The sequence below is a fragment of the Salminus brasiliensis genome, chromosome 14 (genome assembly GCF_030463535.1).
Source record: "Salminus brasiliensis chromosome 14, fSalBra1.hap2, whole genome shotgun sequence".
Lineage (NCBI taxonomy): Eukaryota > Metazoa > Chordata > Actinopteri > Characiformes > Bryconidae > Salminus > Salminus brasiliensis.
Window position 1 is genome coordinate 5,181,842 of NC_132891.1, and position 18,031 is coordinate 5,199,872.

At 44.6% G+C, this 18,031-nt stretch overlaps 1 protein-coding gene across 1 annotated transcript in view; it reads left to right on the forward strand.

Annotated features, from left to right (window-relative positions):
* The window catches only part of LOC140576571 (carbohydrate sulfotransferase 11), a 30,415-nt gene extending 14,221 nt beyond the window's left edge, over window positions 1-16,194 (forward strand). Inside the window, exons 2-3 of the mRNA XM_072696019.1 lie at window positions 7,888-7,970; window positions 12,234-16,194. Of these exons, the coding sequence (XP_072552120.1) occupies window positions 7,888-7,970; window positions 12,234-13,079 (929 nt within the window). The 3' untranslated portion in view covers window positions 13,080-16,194. The remainder of the gene's footprint in view (window positions 1-7,887; window positions 7,971-12,233) is intronic.
* The last annotated feature ends 1,837 nt before the right edge of the window (window positions 16,195-18,031 follow it).

The following is an 18,031-nucleotide window of genomic DNA, read 5'->3' on the forward strand; positions in this document are numbered from 1 at the left end:
CTCTGATCCTGAGCGACTTATAAGGGTACATAGGTCAATGTAGGGCCAATGTAGTGTTAGGAGTCCTGCCCAAGGACTATATATATATATATATATATATATATGGGGATTGCAAAATACTGTACAGCTTGAATAGGAGGTAGTGAAATATATATTAATATATAAAATATATATAAACATTTTTAAATGTAGACTGTTCTATGTCTGTTATCCTACGACATATCCTTATTAAGTAAATTAATTTTTTAAAGGCCCATATTTGACAGTTTTCTTGTATATTAGCATTGTCATATTAGTACTGAACATATAAATTAGTATATACATATATATAGTGAAATTGTAAATTCAGAACAGGCTGTTTTTGCTGCTCAGGTTACATATAGTGATATATAGATGTATTGGTGTAGCACAGCATAGCCACCCAGGCCAGCAATCAAACCCCTGGTGCGGTAGCTCACTGGTGCTATCCGTTGCGCCACACCAACCACATACTAAAGAAAAAGCCACAGGATATGATGCAGTATGTATCAACATGGCAATTTGTAGATGCCGTTAGGATCTGGGGTTATTTCTAGGATTTTTAGGGGGGTAAGCACTGACACTGGGACGCCTGGTTCGTAAACGTCACTGAAAAACACCAGCAAAAATGGCATTACCTACTCCTCCAACTAAACTAGGCCTGCCCCAGTAGTAATGAACCTCTCAGGAGAGTGTATGGATATACGTATATGTAATTCATCATGTAATTAAGCCTGTAGTTACTCATGTCATTAATTATAGAGTTATAGAGTTATAGCTCTTATCATCTTCGGGACGAGGACAGAGGAGGAACCGTAGCTCATATCGGGATAGTGGTTCTTATCGGGATTTGGTTATGGGCCTGATCTTAAGCCTCTAATGGAACTGGGGTTAGGTTTCAGTAGAGCTTTAATGACTTCATTTTCCAGGAAAGCATAGAGGAGGCCTGTGTTTCTGACTCAGATCCAACTCAGATCCACCGGTCGAATGCAGTCTGTGAGCTCATACTCCACTAATGCAAACCCCAGACCAGCAGCCCTATGTTTCTGTCTGAGCCTTTAATATCAGTCTGGATGATTTCGGTTTGTCAGACTTGCACAGGAAGTGTGACCTGCACATGCTTCCCTTATCGTTTTCACTATCACTGTGTGATTGTTTATAGTGATTAAACATTGTCCCCCGAGGCTGAGCCTGTATTTCAGCTGTGTGACCTGGTTTCCTTTCATTGTCGTATAGCTAAAGGAAGTTTACCACGAGGAGCAATCACAGACAATCAGTGAGACTGATGAGTCCTGGATTAGAGTGACGGAAAGAAAGATGCCAAGCATGTATACAGTAGATCTGCCCTGGTCCGATCCAGTGGATCCAGGCTGTAGTGTGGATCTAGACTAAATTGACTAAAGTATTGGGACACCTGCTCATTCATAGTTTATTCTGATGTCAAGGGTTAAAAAAAAAAAGAGTTGATCCTGCTTTTGTTGGAGTAACTTTCTCCATTGTCCAGGGAAGAAGAAGGCTTTCTGCTGGAGCTTGGAGGAGCATTGCTGTGAGGATTTGATTGCATTAGTCAGGTCAGAATGTTGGTTGGTCACAACCCCACCTCATCCTCATCCTATATGTCACGTCCACTTTCACTGCTCCACAGCTCAATGCTGGGGGCTTTATACCCCTCTAGCCCATACCTGGCATTAGGCAGCATGATGCCTATAGGTTGATGTTTATCTGCTCCACGAGTCCTATTCTATTGGCAAATACAAATAAAAGGGATAAAGTGGATGTGTATCGGCTGATGCTCCGCATTAAGAGACTCGGATCAACTCGTGGGGCAAAATAACTGGATTGGGACATCTCTAACACACACACGCACACATGCACATACACACACACACATAATCCCGAGCTATATGCACGCTGCAGGAGGCTGGAGATTAGAAAGTGAGCTGTTTCTGCACGGCAGGAGGTATTCCTGTCTCTGGCCTGGTTTAAAGCATTAGATGGAAGCCCGCTGATTTGTGTGCCGTCCCCTCTAAGCCATCGCGGGCCAACAAAAATGGCCACAAGCCTCCGCAGCATTCCAGCAAGCGGCCTTTGTTGCTGCCGCCTGGCCTCAGTTGACTTGGGAAGGCTTCGTTCATTGTGCATACTAACGAGGTCTAAAAAGGCCTCCATTGTTTGGGCACCTTCAAAAGCGGCTGGCTTCCCCTCAGATAGCCAGAGAGATCAAGGAAAGATGGCTTTCCTGGATATTCCGTCGTCCGTGTTGGGCGGAGTTCCAAAACGGCCACGCTAAATGGATGTATTATGTCACTTTATGTGTAAGTGGAGTGTTCCCAAGGCTGTGTTTAAGCGACACTGTGGCCAGAAGTCAGATTTGCGGGGTTACCCTCAAATGTAGTCGCTCAGCGAAGTTTGCATTGTTGGTAAATTGGAATATCGGGCTGATAAAGATGGTCATACAATCCACAAATCACTGTATCCAGTACAGGAGAGTCTCTGAATAGTAGTTTATAAGAATTTGTCGTTTTTAGTCTGTGATTATATTCGATAAATCGTGTATCGCGAAAAAAATCTTTAAATATCGTGATATAGTATTTTTACCATATCGCCCAGCTACATACAGTCTTAGCCAGTCCAGGGCTCTCCCTTAGGAAGGCTTGGGAAGCTTTCCACTTACCCACCTAACCTAAGCTATGTCTAAACTGTGCCCTATTCACTGTTCACTATAGTGCACTACTTTGGGGTGTCACTATTTTATAGTGCTGTACACTAAACGGAAATGCAATACCCATAATCCATCCAATGCGCCGTCTGGTTTGAAGATTCGCGCACAGCTTTTCTGAGGGAGGCCGACCGTCTCATTGACAAATCCTGTTCCATGTAATAGTGACCAATAGTGACCTGTATTTCCACATGCAGCTCTAGTTTATCTAATCAGGCGAAGCTTCGTGAAGGTAAGTGAGGTGAGCCCTGTATGCAAATGAATGAGGGTTTGGAAAGGTGTACGAAACCCTACCCTAAATCACCACAGCTGACTCTCTTCCAACTTGCATGGGCCAGTCACTATCTGGTGGCCAGTGGCAGCAGACTAAACCCAGTCTACTGGAAGTTGGTTCAACTCAGAGATCCAAATATGATGGATCAAATGAGCACAGCAAGTGTTCAGCCAGCTCAGAACAGTGATGACAGTGATGTGTGGGAATATCCAGTGCTACGCCATTCGAGATCAGCCGTGTTGTCGGTGCAGAGGAATTTCAGTGATCTGAAAAGTTGAAGTTCAGCTAGTTCTATCTGGCTGGTTATATCCTGTGACAAACTCATGAAGTCTGAAGCGGAAGTTTGACGCTTGTGAGGTTTCGTGGTTGCGAAACACGTACACACAGACCAGTGACATTTCCTCTTCAGCAGGCTGCTGTGCTGTGTCTGAAATATATACATCGCGAGACTTCAGATTAGGATAGGTTCAGACAGTGGCATGAAGAACGAGGCGGAATGGAGACATATGTTTGGTCACCTTCAGGAAAAGTCGAAAATGGTGGTTCTTCAAGGGCTCTTCTAGTACAGGCAGGGGGTTTATATGGAAGTCAGAGAGCTATAAGTCTTCATATACATGGAAAACCTATACACATGTATAGTGCTCGTTAAAGAACCTCCCTACATGGCTCCACCATAACCATAAGGGTCCTGGGCCCTTCACATCCAAAAAGTAGTAAATATGAGGTCCACATCTTAAGGCTCTGAGGCGAGGCGTGAGTCCTTTACCAGGCAGTATTTAGCTTTTAGCCTTTTTAGAGTCTCCCAGATGCCGGAAAACAGCATCAACCCTTTCTTGGGTCGGTGTAGCTCCAGCTTTGACATGTTTCAGAGGCTCCTGGATGCCAGATAACTGCATTGATCCTTGCTTTATAGGCCTAGCATTAGCTTTTAGCCGCTCCTGAGGCTCCCGTGCACCAGATAACCGCAGCGGCTGTTGCACTGTTTAGCCTAGCGCTAGCTTTTAGCCTTTTTAGAGTCTCCCAGATGCCGGAAAACAGCATCGTCCCTTGCTTCGATGGCCTAGTGTTAGCTTATAGCCATTCCAGAGGTATTTGTGCGCTTGCTTTGGTCAGCCTAGCGTTTTTCGGGTGCTAATTGGTAGCTGTGAGCTGCTAACACTGCTCGTTAGCTACATTAGCCCTGTAGAAGCAGATTACACACACCAAACATTTCTTGGCAGATCAGTTTACAGCCTATAGAAGTCAGTAAGAGAGTCCGAGCTCCGCTGGTCTGTATATTCGCTTCCTGTAGCCTTTCTGTCTGGCTGTAACTTTGTATCCTGAAGCATAATATGGAACAGGGCTCTGGAGAACAGCCACGCTGGCCTGTGTGTGTGTGTGTGTGTGTGTGAGTGAGTGTGTGAGTGTGTGTGTGTGTGTGTGTACTGCTCCCTCTATGTTCTGCACCAGTGCATATGGTCCACATCTAAAGCTATGCGTCCAGCCCCCCTTTATCCCCTGTTCACTTATTTGTCTCCTTACTGCTGTTCGCACAATTTCTGTCCCTGCTGGGCTCTTCTCCAGACCGGTCCACCCAGCCTTAACTTGCCACCCACCCGTGTCTCACTCCAAACTCACCCCCACCCTGTTTAACTCACTCTTCACCCGTTTCTCTCATCCTTCCTGTTTATCTCTCTCTCTCTCTCTCTTTCTCTCTCTCTCTCGTTTCTGTCTCATTCCCTCCTCTCTCGCCCCTTCTCTTTCTCTCTTCTCCCTCTTTTTATTCCCAATTTCTCTTCCTCTTCCTTTTTCTCTTTCTCTCCCATTTTCTTTCTATTACTCTCTCTCTCTTTCTCTCTCACTCTCTCTCTCTTCATTCTCTCTGTATCTCTCCCACCAATTCACTCTTTCTCTCCCTCACTCTCTCTTCATTCTCTCTCACTCTCTCTGCCCAATTGACTCTCCCTCTCTCTCTCTTTGTTCTCTCGCTCTCTTTTTCTCTCTGTCTTTCTCACTCTCTCTCTCTCTCTCTCTCTCTCTCTCTTTGTTCTCTCTCTTTCTCTCTCTTCGTTCTCTCTCTCTCTCTAACTCTCTCTCTCTCATTCCCTCTCCCTTTCTCACTCTCTCTCTCTCTCTCTCTTTGTTCTCTCTCTTTCTCTCTCTTCGTTCTCTCTCTCTCTCTAACTCTCTCTCTCTCATTCCCTCTCCCTTTCTCACTCTCTCTCTCTTTCTCTCTCTCTCTCTCTCTTTGTTCTCTCTCTCTGTTCTCTCTCTCTCTCTCTTTGTTCTCTCTCTTCGTTCTCTCTCTCTCTCTTTCCTTCTCTCTCTCTCTCTTCGTTCTCTCTCTCTCTCTCTCTCTCTTTGTTCTCTCTCTCTCTCTTTGTTCTCTCTCTCTCTCTTTCCTTCTCTCTCTCTCGTTCCCTCTCCCTTTCTCACTCTCTCTCTCTTTCTCTCTCTCTCTCTCTTCGTTCTCTCTCTCTCTCTCTCTCTCTCTCTCTCTCTTTGTTCTCTCTCTCTCTCTCTCTTTGTTCTCTCTCTCTCTCTCTCTCTTTGTTCTCTCTCTTTCTCTCTCTTTGTTCTCTCTCTCTCTCTCTTTGTTCTCTCTCTTTCTCTCTCTTTGTTCTCTCTCTCTCTCTAACTCTCTCTCTCTTTCCTTCTCTCTCATTCCCTCTCCCTTTCTCACTCTCTCTCTTTCTCTCTCTCTTTGTTCTCTCTCTTTCTCTCTCTTCGTTCTCTCTCTCTCTTTGTTCTCTCTCTTTCTCTCTCTTCACTCTCTCTCTCTCTCTCTCTCTCTCTCTCTCTCTCTAACTCTCTCTGTCTTTCCTTCTCTCTCTCTCATTCCCTCTCCCTTTCTCTCTCTCTCTCTTCGTTCTCTCTCTCTTTCTCACTCTCTCTCTCTTCGTTCTCTCTCTCTTTCTCACTCTCTCTCTCTCGCTCTCTCTCTTCGTTCTCTCTCTCTCTCTTTGTTCTCTCTCTCTCTCTAACTCTCTCTCACTATCTAACTCTCTCTCTCTCTCTCTAACTCTCTCTCACTATCTAACTCTCTCTCTCTCTCTCTAACTCTCTCTCACTATCTAACTCTCTCTCTCTCTCTCTAACTCTCTCTCACTATCTAACTCTCTCTCTTTCTCACTCTCTAACTCTCTCTCACTATCTAACTCTCTTTCTCACTCTCTAACTCTCTCTCACTATCTAACTCTCTCTCTTTCTCACTCTCTAACTCTCTCTCACTATCTAACTCTCTCTCTTTCTCACTCTCTAACTCTCTCTCACTCTCTAACTCTCTCTCACTATCTAACTCTCTCTCTTTCTCACTCTCTAACTCTCTCTCACTCTCTAACTCTCTCTCACTATCTAACTCTCTCTCTCTCTCTCTCTCTCTCTCTCTCTCTCTCTCTCTCCCCCTCGCTGATTGACTTTGCTGGCACATGTGCAAAACCAATCACTTACACTACGGCCAGCAAGGGCCTCAGCGTAGACTTGACTTGGCGAAATGTGAGTGTGTATATAAGTGTGTGTGTGTTTGTGTGTGTGAGAGAGAGATAGGAGAGAAGGGGAGTAAGGCAGAGAGGAGTGTAGGAGAGAACACAGTGTTCCTATAGAGTTTGTCAGTTTGAAGGGAGAGGTTTATGTCTGATGACTGTGGTCAGCCGGAAACCCCGCCCTGCTCCGACCTCTGAACCCTACAGGCTGATTCTTCAGCTGTTCATCTCCAGACCTGTCCTTCAGCGACGTGTGTGAAGACGCTGATGTGAAAGTCATGAGAATGAGGAACTGGAGTGTGGACCACATACACATATCTGAGGTGTGTGGGGTTAAACAGCACTGACCTCAGCTTTGTGGTGGAACAGTACTGTCATGTGAACCGGCCCCCTTTCAGCGTAAATGTAGAAGCAGAGACAAACGGACAAAAGTATTGGGACACCTGCTCATTCATTGCTTTTCTTCTGAAATCAAGGGTATTAAAAGGTTGATCCTGCTTTTGTCCTACTGTCCAGGGAAGAGGGCTTTCTACTAGATTTTGGAGGAGCATTGCTGTGAGGATTTGATTGCATTCAGCGACAAGAGTATTAGTGAGGTCAGAATGTTGGATGCTCACCACCCCACCTCATTTTCCCCAACTCCTCAACACATCCCAAAAGTATCGTATGGAGCTCCACCATCCATCATTCCAGAGAACACAGTTCTTCCACTGCTCCACAGCTTTATACCCCTCTAGTCCATACCTGGCATTAGACAGCATGGTGCCAATAGGTTCATGATGTTTATCTGCTCCAGAGAGAGTCTTACATTTGCACATCTGTGTCAGCAGTGGGTGTATGGGTGTAGCTGAATGCATTCATTGGAAGAAGTGTCCACAAACATTTGGACATATGGTGTATAGTGTCATAATTTGCCATGTTTTTGTGAATTGTGTGTTTTATGTTTTTTAAAAATTGCAATAAATGGAACAAAATCAAAAGTTCAATTGGAAAATTGAATATTAATGTGATTAATTACGTAATTGCATATTTGCATGTATACAGTACAACAATTGTTAATATGTTAATTTAATATATAGCAAAACTTTACATTAAATAAGTGAAATTAACAGTGATTCATTAAAAGTAGCTCTTAAAGGTCTTGCCCAGGTGCTCGTATTGGTAAAGTGCAGTGTGCTTGATCAGGTGGGGATTTGAACCCTTACATGTGGAGGACAGTGGTGTTAAAGGTCTGCTATACCAACCAACCTCGTGTTTGTTTCTTCAGATTTTTTCTTGCAGAAACAGAAGGTAGTTGAATCCTTCAGGAACCCTTCAGCGCTTCAGTTCACAGGTCATATGATGGGCTAGACCTTTAGGACTAGTCTCTGATTCCATTTCTTACCTTTGTCTTTCTTCTGTTTGTGTGCTTGTAGCTACAGAGCAGCTTTTTGGAAGAACCAGCCTGCCAGGAAAGTCTAGGAGAACCCCCCTGCAGACGCTCTACAACAGTGATCAGGTTGGTCATGGTCATTGGACACTTTTACAAAAAGTTTCTAAAGTAATGATAGGCCTAAATGATTAGTACTTCCAGTCAAACCTCAGATGTTCCCCCTCATCTCCTCATCCCTCGTCTCCGTTTGAACTGACGATCTCCTAACACTTGATGAGCAGCAGTTAGACCGTAGGGCCGGTCAAGAGCTGTTAAATTACACTACATACAAACCCAGTTCTGAGTATCTTTACCTTTCCCTGCTTTTTTGGACCTGGAAATGGTCAACGGCTTCACAGCTCTAGAGTGGAGCGACTGTCTAACTGCCCATAAGTTTGAATCTCATCAACACCTCTGAGTCTGAGGCCTGTTTTGCTGCGTCCCGTTTACAACAGGCTCTGAGCTAAGCTGATCTGAAGTTGGCTTCTAATGCTAATGCTCTCCATTCCACTTTAAACAGTGCTGCAGTTACAGTGTTTACATTTCAACAGGGGAACGTAACTGCTGTATTATTTAAGGTGGAACGGAAAGTCTGGGCAAGAGGACTTTAGCCTTGTTTAGGCTAATAACCGTTAGCGTCAGTGCACCTATCAGTTCAGATAAAGCTCGCTTTTGTTTTATTTACATTAATAAGGGCACAAAATTGTCTCCATACTTGTGGTGCAAGATTCAGGGTCTTTATATTTCCGGGACAGAAACTCGGCTAGCTAACCAATAGCATGCTAGTTAATACAATCGAAGGTGGATCAGCTCGATAAGGTCACAAATGAACAGGGATCATGTTCAGGGTAGTTTCAGAGGTTCTTGCTGCAACAGGTGGCAGCTGAAAATCGTTCAGTCAATGGTGCCTAGAGGAAGCCAGAGGGCGCTCTGCTACAACAAATCCAAGGATCTGGATCGTAAAAGTGGATCAGAACCTTAAAAGCAGACACCTGATCTATTCAAATGCCTGGATCCGCCCCGATCCCGGCTCACTGGATCGAATCGGGACATCCCTAGCAAACAAACCGACTAAGCTACACTGAGTTAACTCAAAAAACGCTGTGTTATCAGTTACTCTGCAGTTAGCAGTGATCCCTCCTGGTTCAAAGTGAGGTTAATGTAGTCTGGAACCGAATTAGAACCGTAATCTCAGCCGTAACCGACCTCATTTGCTCTCTCTCCATGTTTTAATGGTTTTGAGTTGCTTCAGGTGCGGAGCTCTGTTTTTAAGCTAAGCTCAGAGGACACATTCCTCAGGCTCTGCTTCTGAAGGGACGGTCTCGAGGACAGGGGAAAGTTAAGTCCCTAGGAAAAAAAAAACAAAACTCGTCCACATTCCATACAGACCCCCCCCCCCTCCTCCCAAACCCCCTACCCACCATCTCCAACCCCAGTTCCGCTGGACGAAGGCGGCGTCATCCGCTGGTGCTGGACTCACTTGAAAGTACTGTGAGAGAAAACTGCTCGAGATCGGTGTTCTTGCGAGGGATTGCCAGGTTGTCTCAGGGGGCTACATTTATCTGCATGAAATCACGTTGTGCAGCAGAACTCCAACTGAGAACCGTCCAGCTGTCCTACAGCGATAGCCGCTGTCATTTACGGCCACAAACAGAACGTTAGATTTACGCGGCACTTAATGGTCTGTCTGCAGAAGTTATGACAAAGATAACAATGCAATTTCCTCTTTTAGTGGAAATTTCAGCTTTGTGAATAATAGCCGGAGGGTTCCTCTTGCTGATGTCATGCAGCATGTGTAATATTTCTCATTATTAGATCGTAAGGATGTTATGTAACCTAAGTCTAGACATTTGGACCTACAAAATGAGCATTACAGCAAAACCACTGACCACTGATCTGTCTTTGCTGTGAACGAACCTGGAACCTGAAATGACCCTCATGAGTACATCCAGCTCAATAACGTCAGTGAATGAATGAATCTGGTGAGTCTGGAACATCAAACTGTGGCTCAATCCCAAACGGTTCCACTGTGGCCTCATTTCCGCTGCACCGGTTCTGAGCGCCGAGGGTGACCAGGTCCGGTGGCTTTTCCAGGTGGATACAGGTCGGCACGGAAGATTTATTAACTGAGCTGGGCCTGGTTTTCTCAGCATGGTTAGCTAGCCGTACGTGGGGCAACAGAACTGCTCAGTGGGAGGGTTTAATAACGTAGGGATCCGCTGATTGGCTCCAGACTTGTGACGCAAGATTCGGGGTCTTTTATATAATATAAAATATATTTTATATGTGGTAAAAATCTTCCAAGAAACTGAACGGGCTTAAAGTAGCCAATACCCGATCCATTCAAATATCAGGATCAGCCCGGATTCTGGTCCACTGGATAGGATGATTTTAAACAGAAGGCCTGACCTATCCTCTTTTGTCCCAGTGTATTCTCAAGGCCTTCATCTCCAGGTTTCTTTCTCCCATGCCTCATTTCCTGCTCCGTTACTTTCTCGGCCAAAATCCAACCCGTCCCTGTGAGAAGCACCTGAGGCAAGTTCACTCCTGATTCATTTCCTACATAAGCAAGAAGTTACGGCAGCATGCACAGGGAGTGTCCTTCACCGTGTGATGCCATGCCCATGTCGGAACGTTCCTTGTAAAGCTGCTTAGTTTTGGTTTTAGGTTCTGTACTACCTCCTTCTCACCTCCCACAATCGTTACAATTTTAATAGGGTTTGCAGGTTCGGTAACATAAGCAACATGAGCAACATAATTCTGACGATTCAGTGAAACACAGAACAGCAAGCTGAAAAACAGCCGTTAAAGCTGCTGTTCCGTCACGCTTCTGGCTCAAAGCGTCTGTCCTTGCACTTCGGGCTGCATCGTTATTCACTGGCACGGCTGACGCTGCAATTTCAACCCCAGAAAGAACGACCTGCTTATGCATCTGAATGCGTTTGTTCCATTAGAAATGACTCAGAGCCTCAGTTTTAACAGCATTTGTTGAGTCTCTGAGTCTCTGAGTGAGTTTTTCCACCACATGAATTTCCACTTCCACTGAAAGTTAAGGTTAATTTAATAAAAAAAAGTTTGTTATTTTTTTGATCATTTCAGAGATACAAGGTTTCGATTCCGAGCCGCCGCCCACAGGAGGACTTTTGTTGTGTTTCCGATGTAGTTTGATTCAATGTATCGGTTCAGTGTCTTGGTTCATGTTCAGTTGTTCAATTCCGGTTTATCATGTCTTGTTGAGTTAATGGGGGGCGTACTTAAGGGGCTTGGTTACAGAGCTCCTCGCCGAGGATTGTAGGTTCAGAGCCTCGAGGTAGCCCGAGAGGCTTGTGACTCAGATCACGGTTTGTTTAGGCCAGTTTGATTCACAGTTCAGGTCCACTAGCAGACCTTGCTTTTAGTGTTGTGTTTTGCGAGGCACCTTCGCTCGCTCCCTGGATTTATACGCGACTCTCACTCCAGCTAGGCGACCATCTTCGACTTCAGTCTTCAGGTTTGGTCGGCCTAGCCGTTTAGGGTTCAGCGGCTGGTTCCCCAGCTCTCTCTCACCAGCTCACTTAGTTCAGCTCCCAGAGCCCCCCCCCCCCGCTCTCAGGGGTGCTTTTGTGCTTGCCCGTTTTGGTTGTCGAGTTTATGTTGTTTTACTATTTAGTTCCTTTAGTTGCTGCATTGTTTACCCTCTATGTTGTACCCTTTTTCTGTTAATAAAAGTACTTGCATTGGATCCATCCCTGCGAGTGTTTGTTCCTCGGTGTCTGGCCTAACCAGCCATGACAATGACCATCATGTGACCGCCAGTTTCCAGTTCACCATCAAGTTCCAGTGAAAGAAGAAGGGACTGCATGTGTCAATGGATGACGGTTTATTTCGTAGACCAGACGGTCAGTTTGCTGGGGGTAGTTCTAGCAGCAGGTCTGGAGCTCTGCATTTAGTGAGTCAGCATCAGAGCGTTGGAGGCTTTTCTGCACTATGCTCTGAGCTCAGCACTCGGCGCTGACCCAGCTTTGTAACTGTACGTGGTCTGACAGACACTCAGTGGCTGAGCTGCTCTTAAACCACTGCCACTGTTCAATAATACCACTCACAGCTGATGGTGGAAGATCTAGGAGGGAGGAAATTTCACCAGCTGACTTGTTATGGCACCTATTCTCGCTGCTACGAGTTCAGTGAGCTCTTTAGAACCACCCGTTCTTTCACTACTGTGTGGAAAGGGCTTGATTTTTTATACACCTGTGGCAAAGGGAATGACTGAAATGCCCAAATTCAATGATTAGAGGTTTACGCAGTGTGTCCCAATACTTTTGTCCAGTATTTTTTTTATGTTATTAATCTCCTCCCCTGTCTTCTCCACAGCTGGATCAGTCTGCGGTGGCCTCTGTGCTGCAGGGTCGACGGGAGCTATTGGAGGAGGGTTGTCGCTCACACATCCGTAAGCGACGCGTGTTGACCCCCGAAGACCTACGACACCTCATCGTGGATGACAAGCACGGCCTGCTCTACTGCTACGTACCCAAGGTGGCCTGCACCAATTGGAAGCGGGTGCTGATGGTGTTGACGGGCGACGGGCGCTACCACGATCCACTGGCCATCCCAGCTAACGAGGCGCACGTGCCGGGACGCCTGCGCTCGCTGTCCGAGTACAGCACGGCCGAGATCAACCGGCGGCTGCGCACCTACCTCAAATTCATCTTCGTCCGGGAACCCTTCGAGAGGCTGGTGTCGGCCTACCGGAACAAATTCACCCGCAACTACAACACTGCCTTCCACAAGCGCTACGGGACCAAGATCATCCGCAAGCACCGGGTCAACCCCCAGGCGGAGGCGCTGGAGAAAGGCAGCGACGTTTCGTTCGAGGAGTTTGTGTACTACCTGGTCGACCCGCGGACTCAGAAAGAGGAGCCGTTCAATGAGCACTGGGAGAGGGTTCATTCACTGTGCCACCCCTGCCTTATCCACTACGACGTGGTGGGGAAATACGAAACTCTGGAGCAGGACTCGCAATACCTGCTGAAACTGGCTGGAGCTGACCAGGAGGTCCAGTTCCCGACCTCCTCCAAAAGCACAAGGACCACTGGAGACATGGCGGCCAAGTTCTTCGACAACATCAGCCCCTTCTATCAGAAGAAACTCTACAACCTGTACCGAATGGATTTCCTGCTTTTTAACTACTCCACACCAGCCTACTTGAAGTTGAGATGAGTTGGACTTTGGAGTCTTGAGCTCATGCATGTGCTGGTGTGTACATTGGGCAAAGAAGTGATGCACTGAAGTGGCTTCATTCAAATGTGAATTCATTTCTAGAGCGGTATTCATATCGAATCAGTACTTTTAGGGTACTAAGTATCAAGATATAATGTGATTCAGGATCACTGCATACGTAAGTGAGCCACCAGGCATGCATCTTTCCAAATCAAGCCTGCTGATTGTCTGTTTACAGCACATTTCATACCTATGCTGTCACATGAAAAATCCAAAATGCTAACTTTACAGGAGCAGGAAAAAGCTTCAGAACTTTCAATGGAAGTCAATGGAAAAATATTTGCATCCAAGTCATTTTGGAGCATTTCTGTTGGTCCATTATGAAATCTGGAGACAATATATATATATATAATATGTCATAAAGTGAAAAACGCCAAAATGTCCAAATGTCCAGCAGTTCATATTTCGAGGTGGAACAATTCCCAATATAATTCAGTACAGTGGTCTCGATTCCATACAATTTTCAATACAGCATATTTTACAGTGCCTAAAATAGGGCCTTAAAATATTAGGTTCCTCATACAGTTCGAATACATACAAAACAATACAACAAAATATCATAATACTGTATCATTATATTAATGCATAGAATTAAAATAGTGTATTCTAAAAGTACATCACTTTCCTCTTTATCTGCAGTGATAGATCAGATAGATCAGATACAGAGCAGCACGCTGACCCAAGCTGGCCAAGGCTTGTCAGGTTTCTCAGTATTAAGATCATCTTAAATAGTAGAGAGAGTGTTTAATGTAATGCTCACTCTACCATTTAACAGTGATGCTGAACAACCCAGGTCAGAACAGATATTTGAACAAAACAGTTCTAATTATGATTGTATTAATGTGTTCATACTGAAGATTAGAGCTGAATCCAGAACTGATAACAGAGTAATTCTTGTATTATTTTATACAATGCAATAATTTACTGTTTTAGGAAAGAACAGTGTACTTGCTAAAAGTGGGTACAGGTGGGTCTTGACTTGAAAACATTTGGGAACCCTTGCCTTAAGCTGGTACATGCCATGGTAAGCTTAGCATGAGCTGATTGGTGTCTAAAATGAAAGTGTAAATAGTAAAATAGAAGGCTAGTCGAAGGCTTTCAGGGCTTTTTCCCCATTGTACTGAACTGGGCTGGGCGATATGGTAACAGTACTATCACGATATTTAAAGACGTTTTTCACGATACAAATAATCATAGACTAAAAACACCAGAATTGACAAACCACTATTCAGATTCTCTCCTGTACCAAGTAAACTGATTTTACTCAACATCTACTTAAACCAGTCTAATTATCAGATCAGTGTTTATTAAGCACTAACAGGATCCTTCATATGCTTAGAAAAGCATACTGTTATCACCATAACAACATTTATCACGATACTATATGATAAAATATCATCATATTGCCCAGCTCTGCTTCAGGTCCAATCCACGAAATGTGACTTCTATGTACCGTAAGAGCCCTAGCCGGGCTACTCACACCCATTTCTGGGTAAACCCTTTCACAAGTCAGTCTGATTATCTGTAATAATGCAGCAGAGCAAGGTGGAACAGATCATTCCTGCATTTTCGGGATGCGCTGGATGTTGTGGGACGCCTTATTATTAGCCAGACTAGAAGAATCATTAGAATTAAAGCTGAATGTTGCGTCACTTTTGAAGCTGGACTGTACTTGTGAAAGCGTTACGGCACATCCACCTTCAGTTTTTTATTAAAAGGAGGTGTCGTATATGTGTCTTTATCGAGGGTGTCAGGAAATCAGTATTAGTATCAGAATCAGGATGATGGACGAGTTTGATGACACCTAATTAACAATAATAATAATAATAATAATAAATCCTAAGGGATTCAAATATATGAAAGTTAATAAACTGAACAACGGAACAAATTGTGGAGGAATGTAGAAATGATACACATTTGAATCAGCTACAACCTCAAAGTGCCACTTCTTTCAGCGCGACTGGACATCCCAGTGGACTTTCTGAGCATGTGCTGGTGTTTAAATTCCACTCGTGTGTGTTCCTGAGTGGATGGAGGACGGGCCCTGAATAAGCCATGGTTCTCCCCGAAGGCGGAAAAGCACCGTCGAGAACAGATTACTAATTGCAAGGTGCCGCATCCACCCGGGCCTTCCCACAATGCCATTGTCATTCTTTTGGCTGTGCTCAGTACTGACTGAACTCCTGACTGTGTGCCTTTGTGACTCTGAATGTTCACTAATTGAAGCGGGATTCTTCATTAGCTGGCAAATGCAGAGTTTTTCAGACTTTTCCATGACTCCAACCCAAACACCACCCTACCCCCCACCCCCGTTTATTCTCCAGTCCCATGTTTTATATTTAAGTTTTTGCTGAAGTATTTATTGTAAACATTGTACGTTGCTGTTGAACTGAAATCAGCAGAGGCTTTACTCAATGCTGTGAATCGTTGTTCCTCTAAAAAACTTGACTAACCACAGTTCATCACACTTTCTGAACCTTTTCGAGTCTCCCCCCACAGGCTGAGCTGAGCAGTTTCATCAATTTTATCAACACGATTCTCAGCAAAAGTTGGTTAAAATTTAATACGTTTCTGTTTGAAAAAGTTTTAGCCCCCTCTGAAAATAAGAATATTAGCTTATCTGGGCAGAAAGTGCTTATTTCCTCAGTAAAACACCAATACAAGATGAAATACGAATAACATCTCCAAAGTTCTCCTCAGATCAACACCTGGTTTGATGGTAAATCAGGGCTTAATGATGGTAAATCAGGTGAGCTGCTGCTGCTGCTGATGATGATGGAGTTGAACACATCCTCCACGCTGTGCTGGCTGGACTGGGGGGCGTCCAGGAGAAACCTGGACTCAGACTAGCTCACCGACAAGATCTCACTACTTTCTTTCCTCAGAATGAGAAGCTCTTGTTTTTTACTGGATTTATGTTTACCTGCTTTATCTGTTCTGATGAGATCTGGAGCTTCCACAGTAGAAATCATTTTAAATAGTGTGCTTAAGTGCCTAAAACCTCTGCACAATACTGTATATTTCAATAAATTGGATTCTTGTTTACACACCTGAATCAGTTCGATCCAGTGCGTTACTCTTTTTTTCTTCAATTTGTGACCACAAACCATCCGTACCATATGCTTTCCAGTCCTTCGGAGCGTTCTGTTGAAGGATGTGCTCAAGGATGAGCTCCGGCTGCTCTTTCTGAGAAGTGCTCTGGTGAGCTCTGCCCAGTCCGGGAATGAAAACGGTAAATGCTGGCTTTCTCACAGAGTCTCCTCTTTATTTAGCATGCATCAGGCTGGGTAAACAGTGCATAGCTGTGGTCAGGGGGAACGAGGACCCTCATCAGAGCCCTCCTTGTTAAGCCGCTGCATCCAGGGTGAGGTGCAGAGCATCTACCGGCCAGAGCAGAGCAGAAAGAAACACGGCGTCTTCCCTACATTTAATTCATTTAATTTTAATTTCTTTCACTGTGACATAATGTGAATCTGACAGTTTACATTTTTATGATGAATGGACCAATAGAAATGCTCCAAAATTACGAATGAATATAAGATCTTTTACATTGACTTCCATTGAAAGAATTCCCTTCTCCTTTAAGGCTGCCTTTTTGGAGGTATGAGGTTTTTGCAGGACAATGTGACGATATCTCAGAATCCTCAGCTTTATTTCCACTTAATAAAAACATTACACAGTAATTAATATTTGACAAAGGTGAGTAAATAGAAGGACCCAAGCTTTTATGGGCCCCCCCATACCACCAGATACTTCATCATTCCATAGGGAGAGAGAAGCCTTTAAAGGTACACATATTTGTCACTGTACAGCAAAATGTGTCCTCCACATTTAACCCATCTGTGGTAGTGAACACACACACCCAGAGCGGTGGGCAGCCAATTCCAGTGCCCTGGGAGCAGAGAGGGTAAAGGGCCTTGCTCAAGGGGCCAACAGTGGCAGCGTGCCAAGCCCGGGAATCGAACCCACAACTCTGTTATTGATAGCCTGGCGCGCTGACCGCTAAGCCACCACTGCCCCACTGCTTTACTGATCACCCACGCGTATCTGCTTTTGCCCAACAGTGGAGCAGCCTACAGCAGGACTTGATTAACCCAGTTATCGGTGTGCCAACTATGAAAATAAATTAATATAAAAATGCTTTTACCTGTGTAATACCACTTCGTTTTATTTTTAAATGTTATTTTTACAGTCATTTTTTTATCATGATATCTTACTGCTCTTGGGGGCCCCCTGGTGGTGTGGGGGCCCTAAGCGGCTGCATAATTCGAGTCTGTCTTGAGCCGGCTCTGCCTTACCGAATCTAATTACCTATAATGTTGCTGTCCTCCAGGCTCAGTGTGCAGGTAGCTAGTTGAAGAGATAGTAGCTGGTGGGTCAGGTTAGCTTTCAGCCTAGCACCTGCTTGTTTACCAGGTTTCCTCCAAGCCTTTTTAGCCTGACTTCCATATTGTCCCAAATAGCTGTTGCATTTAGCCTCGAAAGGTGGTGTGAGAAAATATGGGGGTGGGGTGGGGGGGGGGGGGGATTGGCCTGGTTTTACAGCTTTTTTTAGGTTTGTTTTTCTCTTCAAGGTGGAGACTTCCAGAGCTGCAAAAATACATTTTAACTGTATTTTCTATAATAAATGTTCACTACCTTTGATTTTCCGTCCTTCTCCCACTGAGATGCAGCATATTATTAAAGTAGTGGCTGTAGCCTGTGCGCTATGAGCTGAATTAAAAAAAGAAAAAACTCCATTACTAAATTCGCATCAAGATCATCTAGTTTATTCTGCACACAGTAATAACTCTTTTTGTCTTAATTTATGTATTTTAGCTAGGGAGGCACCATTATGGGAATATATCTGAGGCCGATATCTGTTGATTCTGTTACATAAATCTTTATAGAAC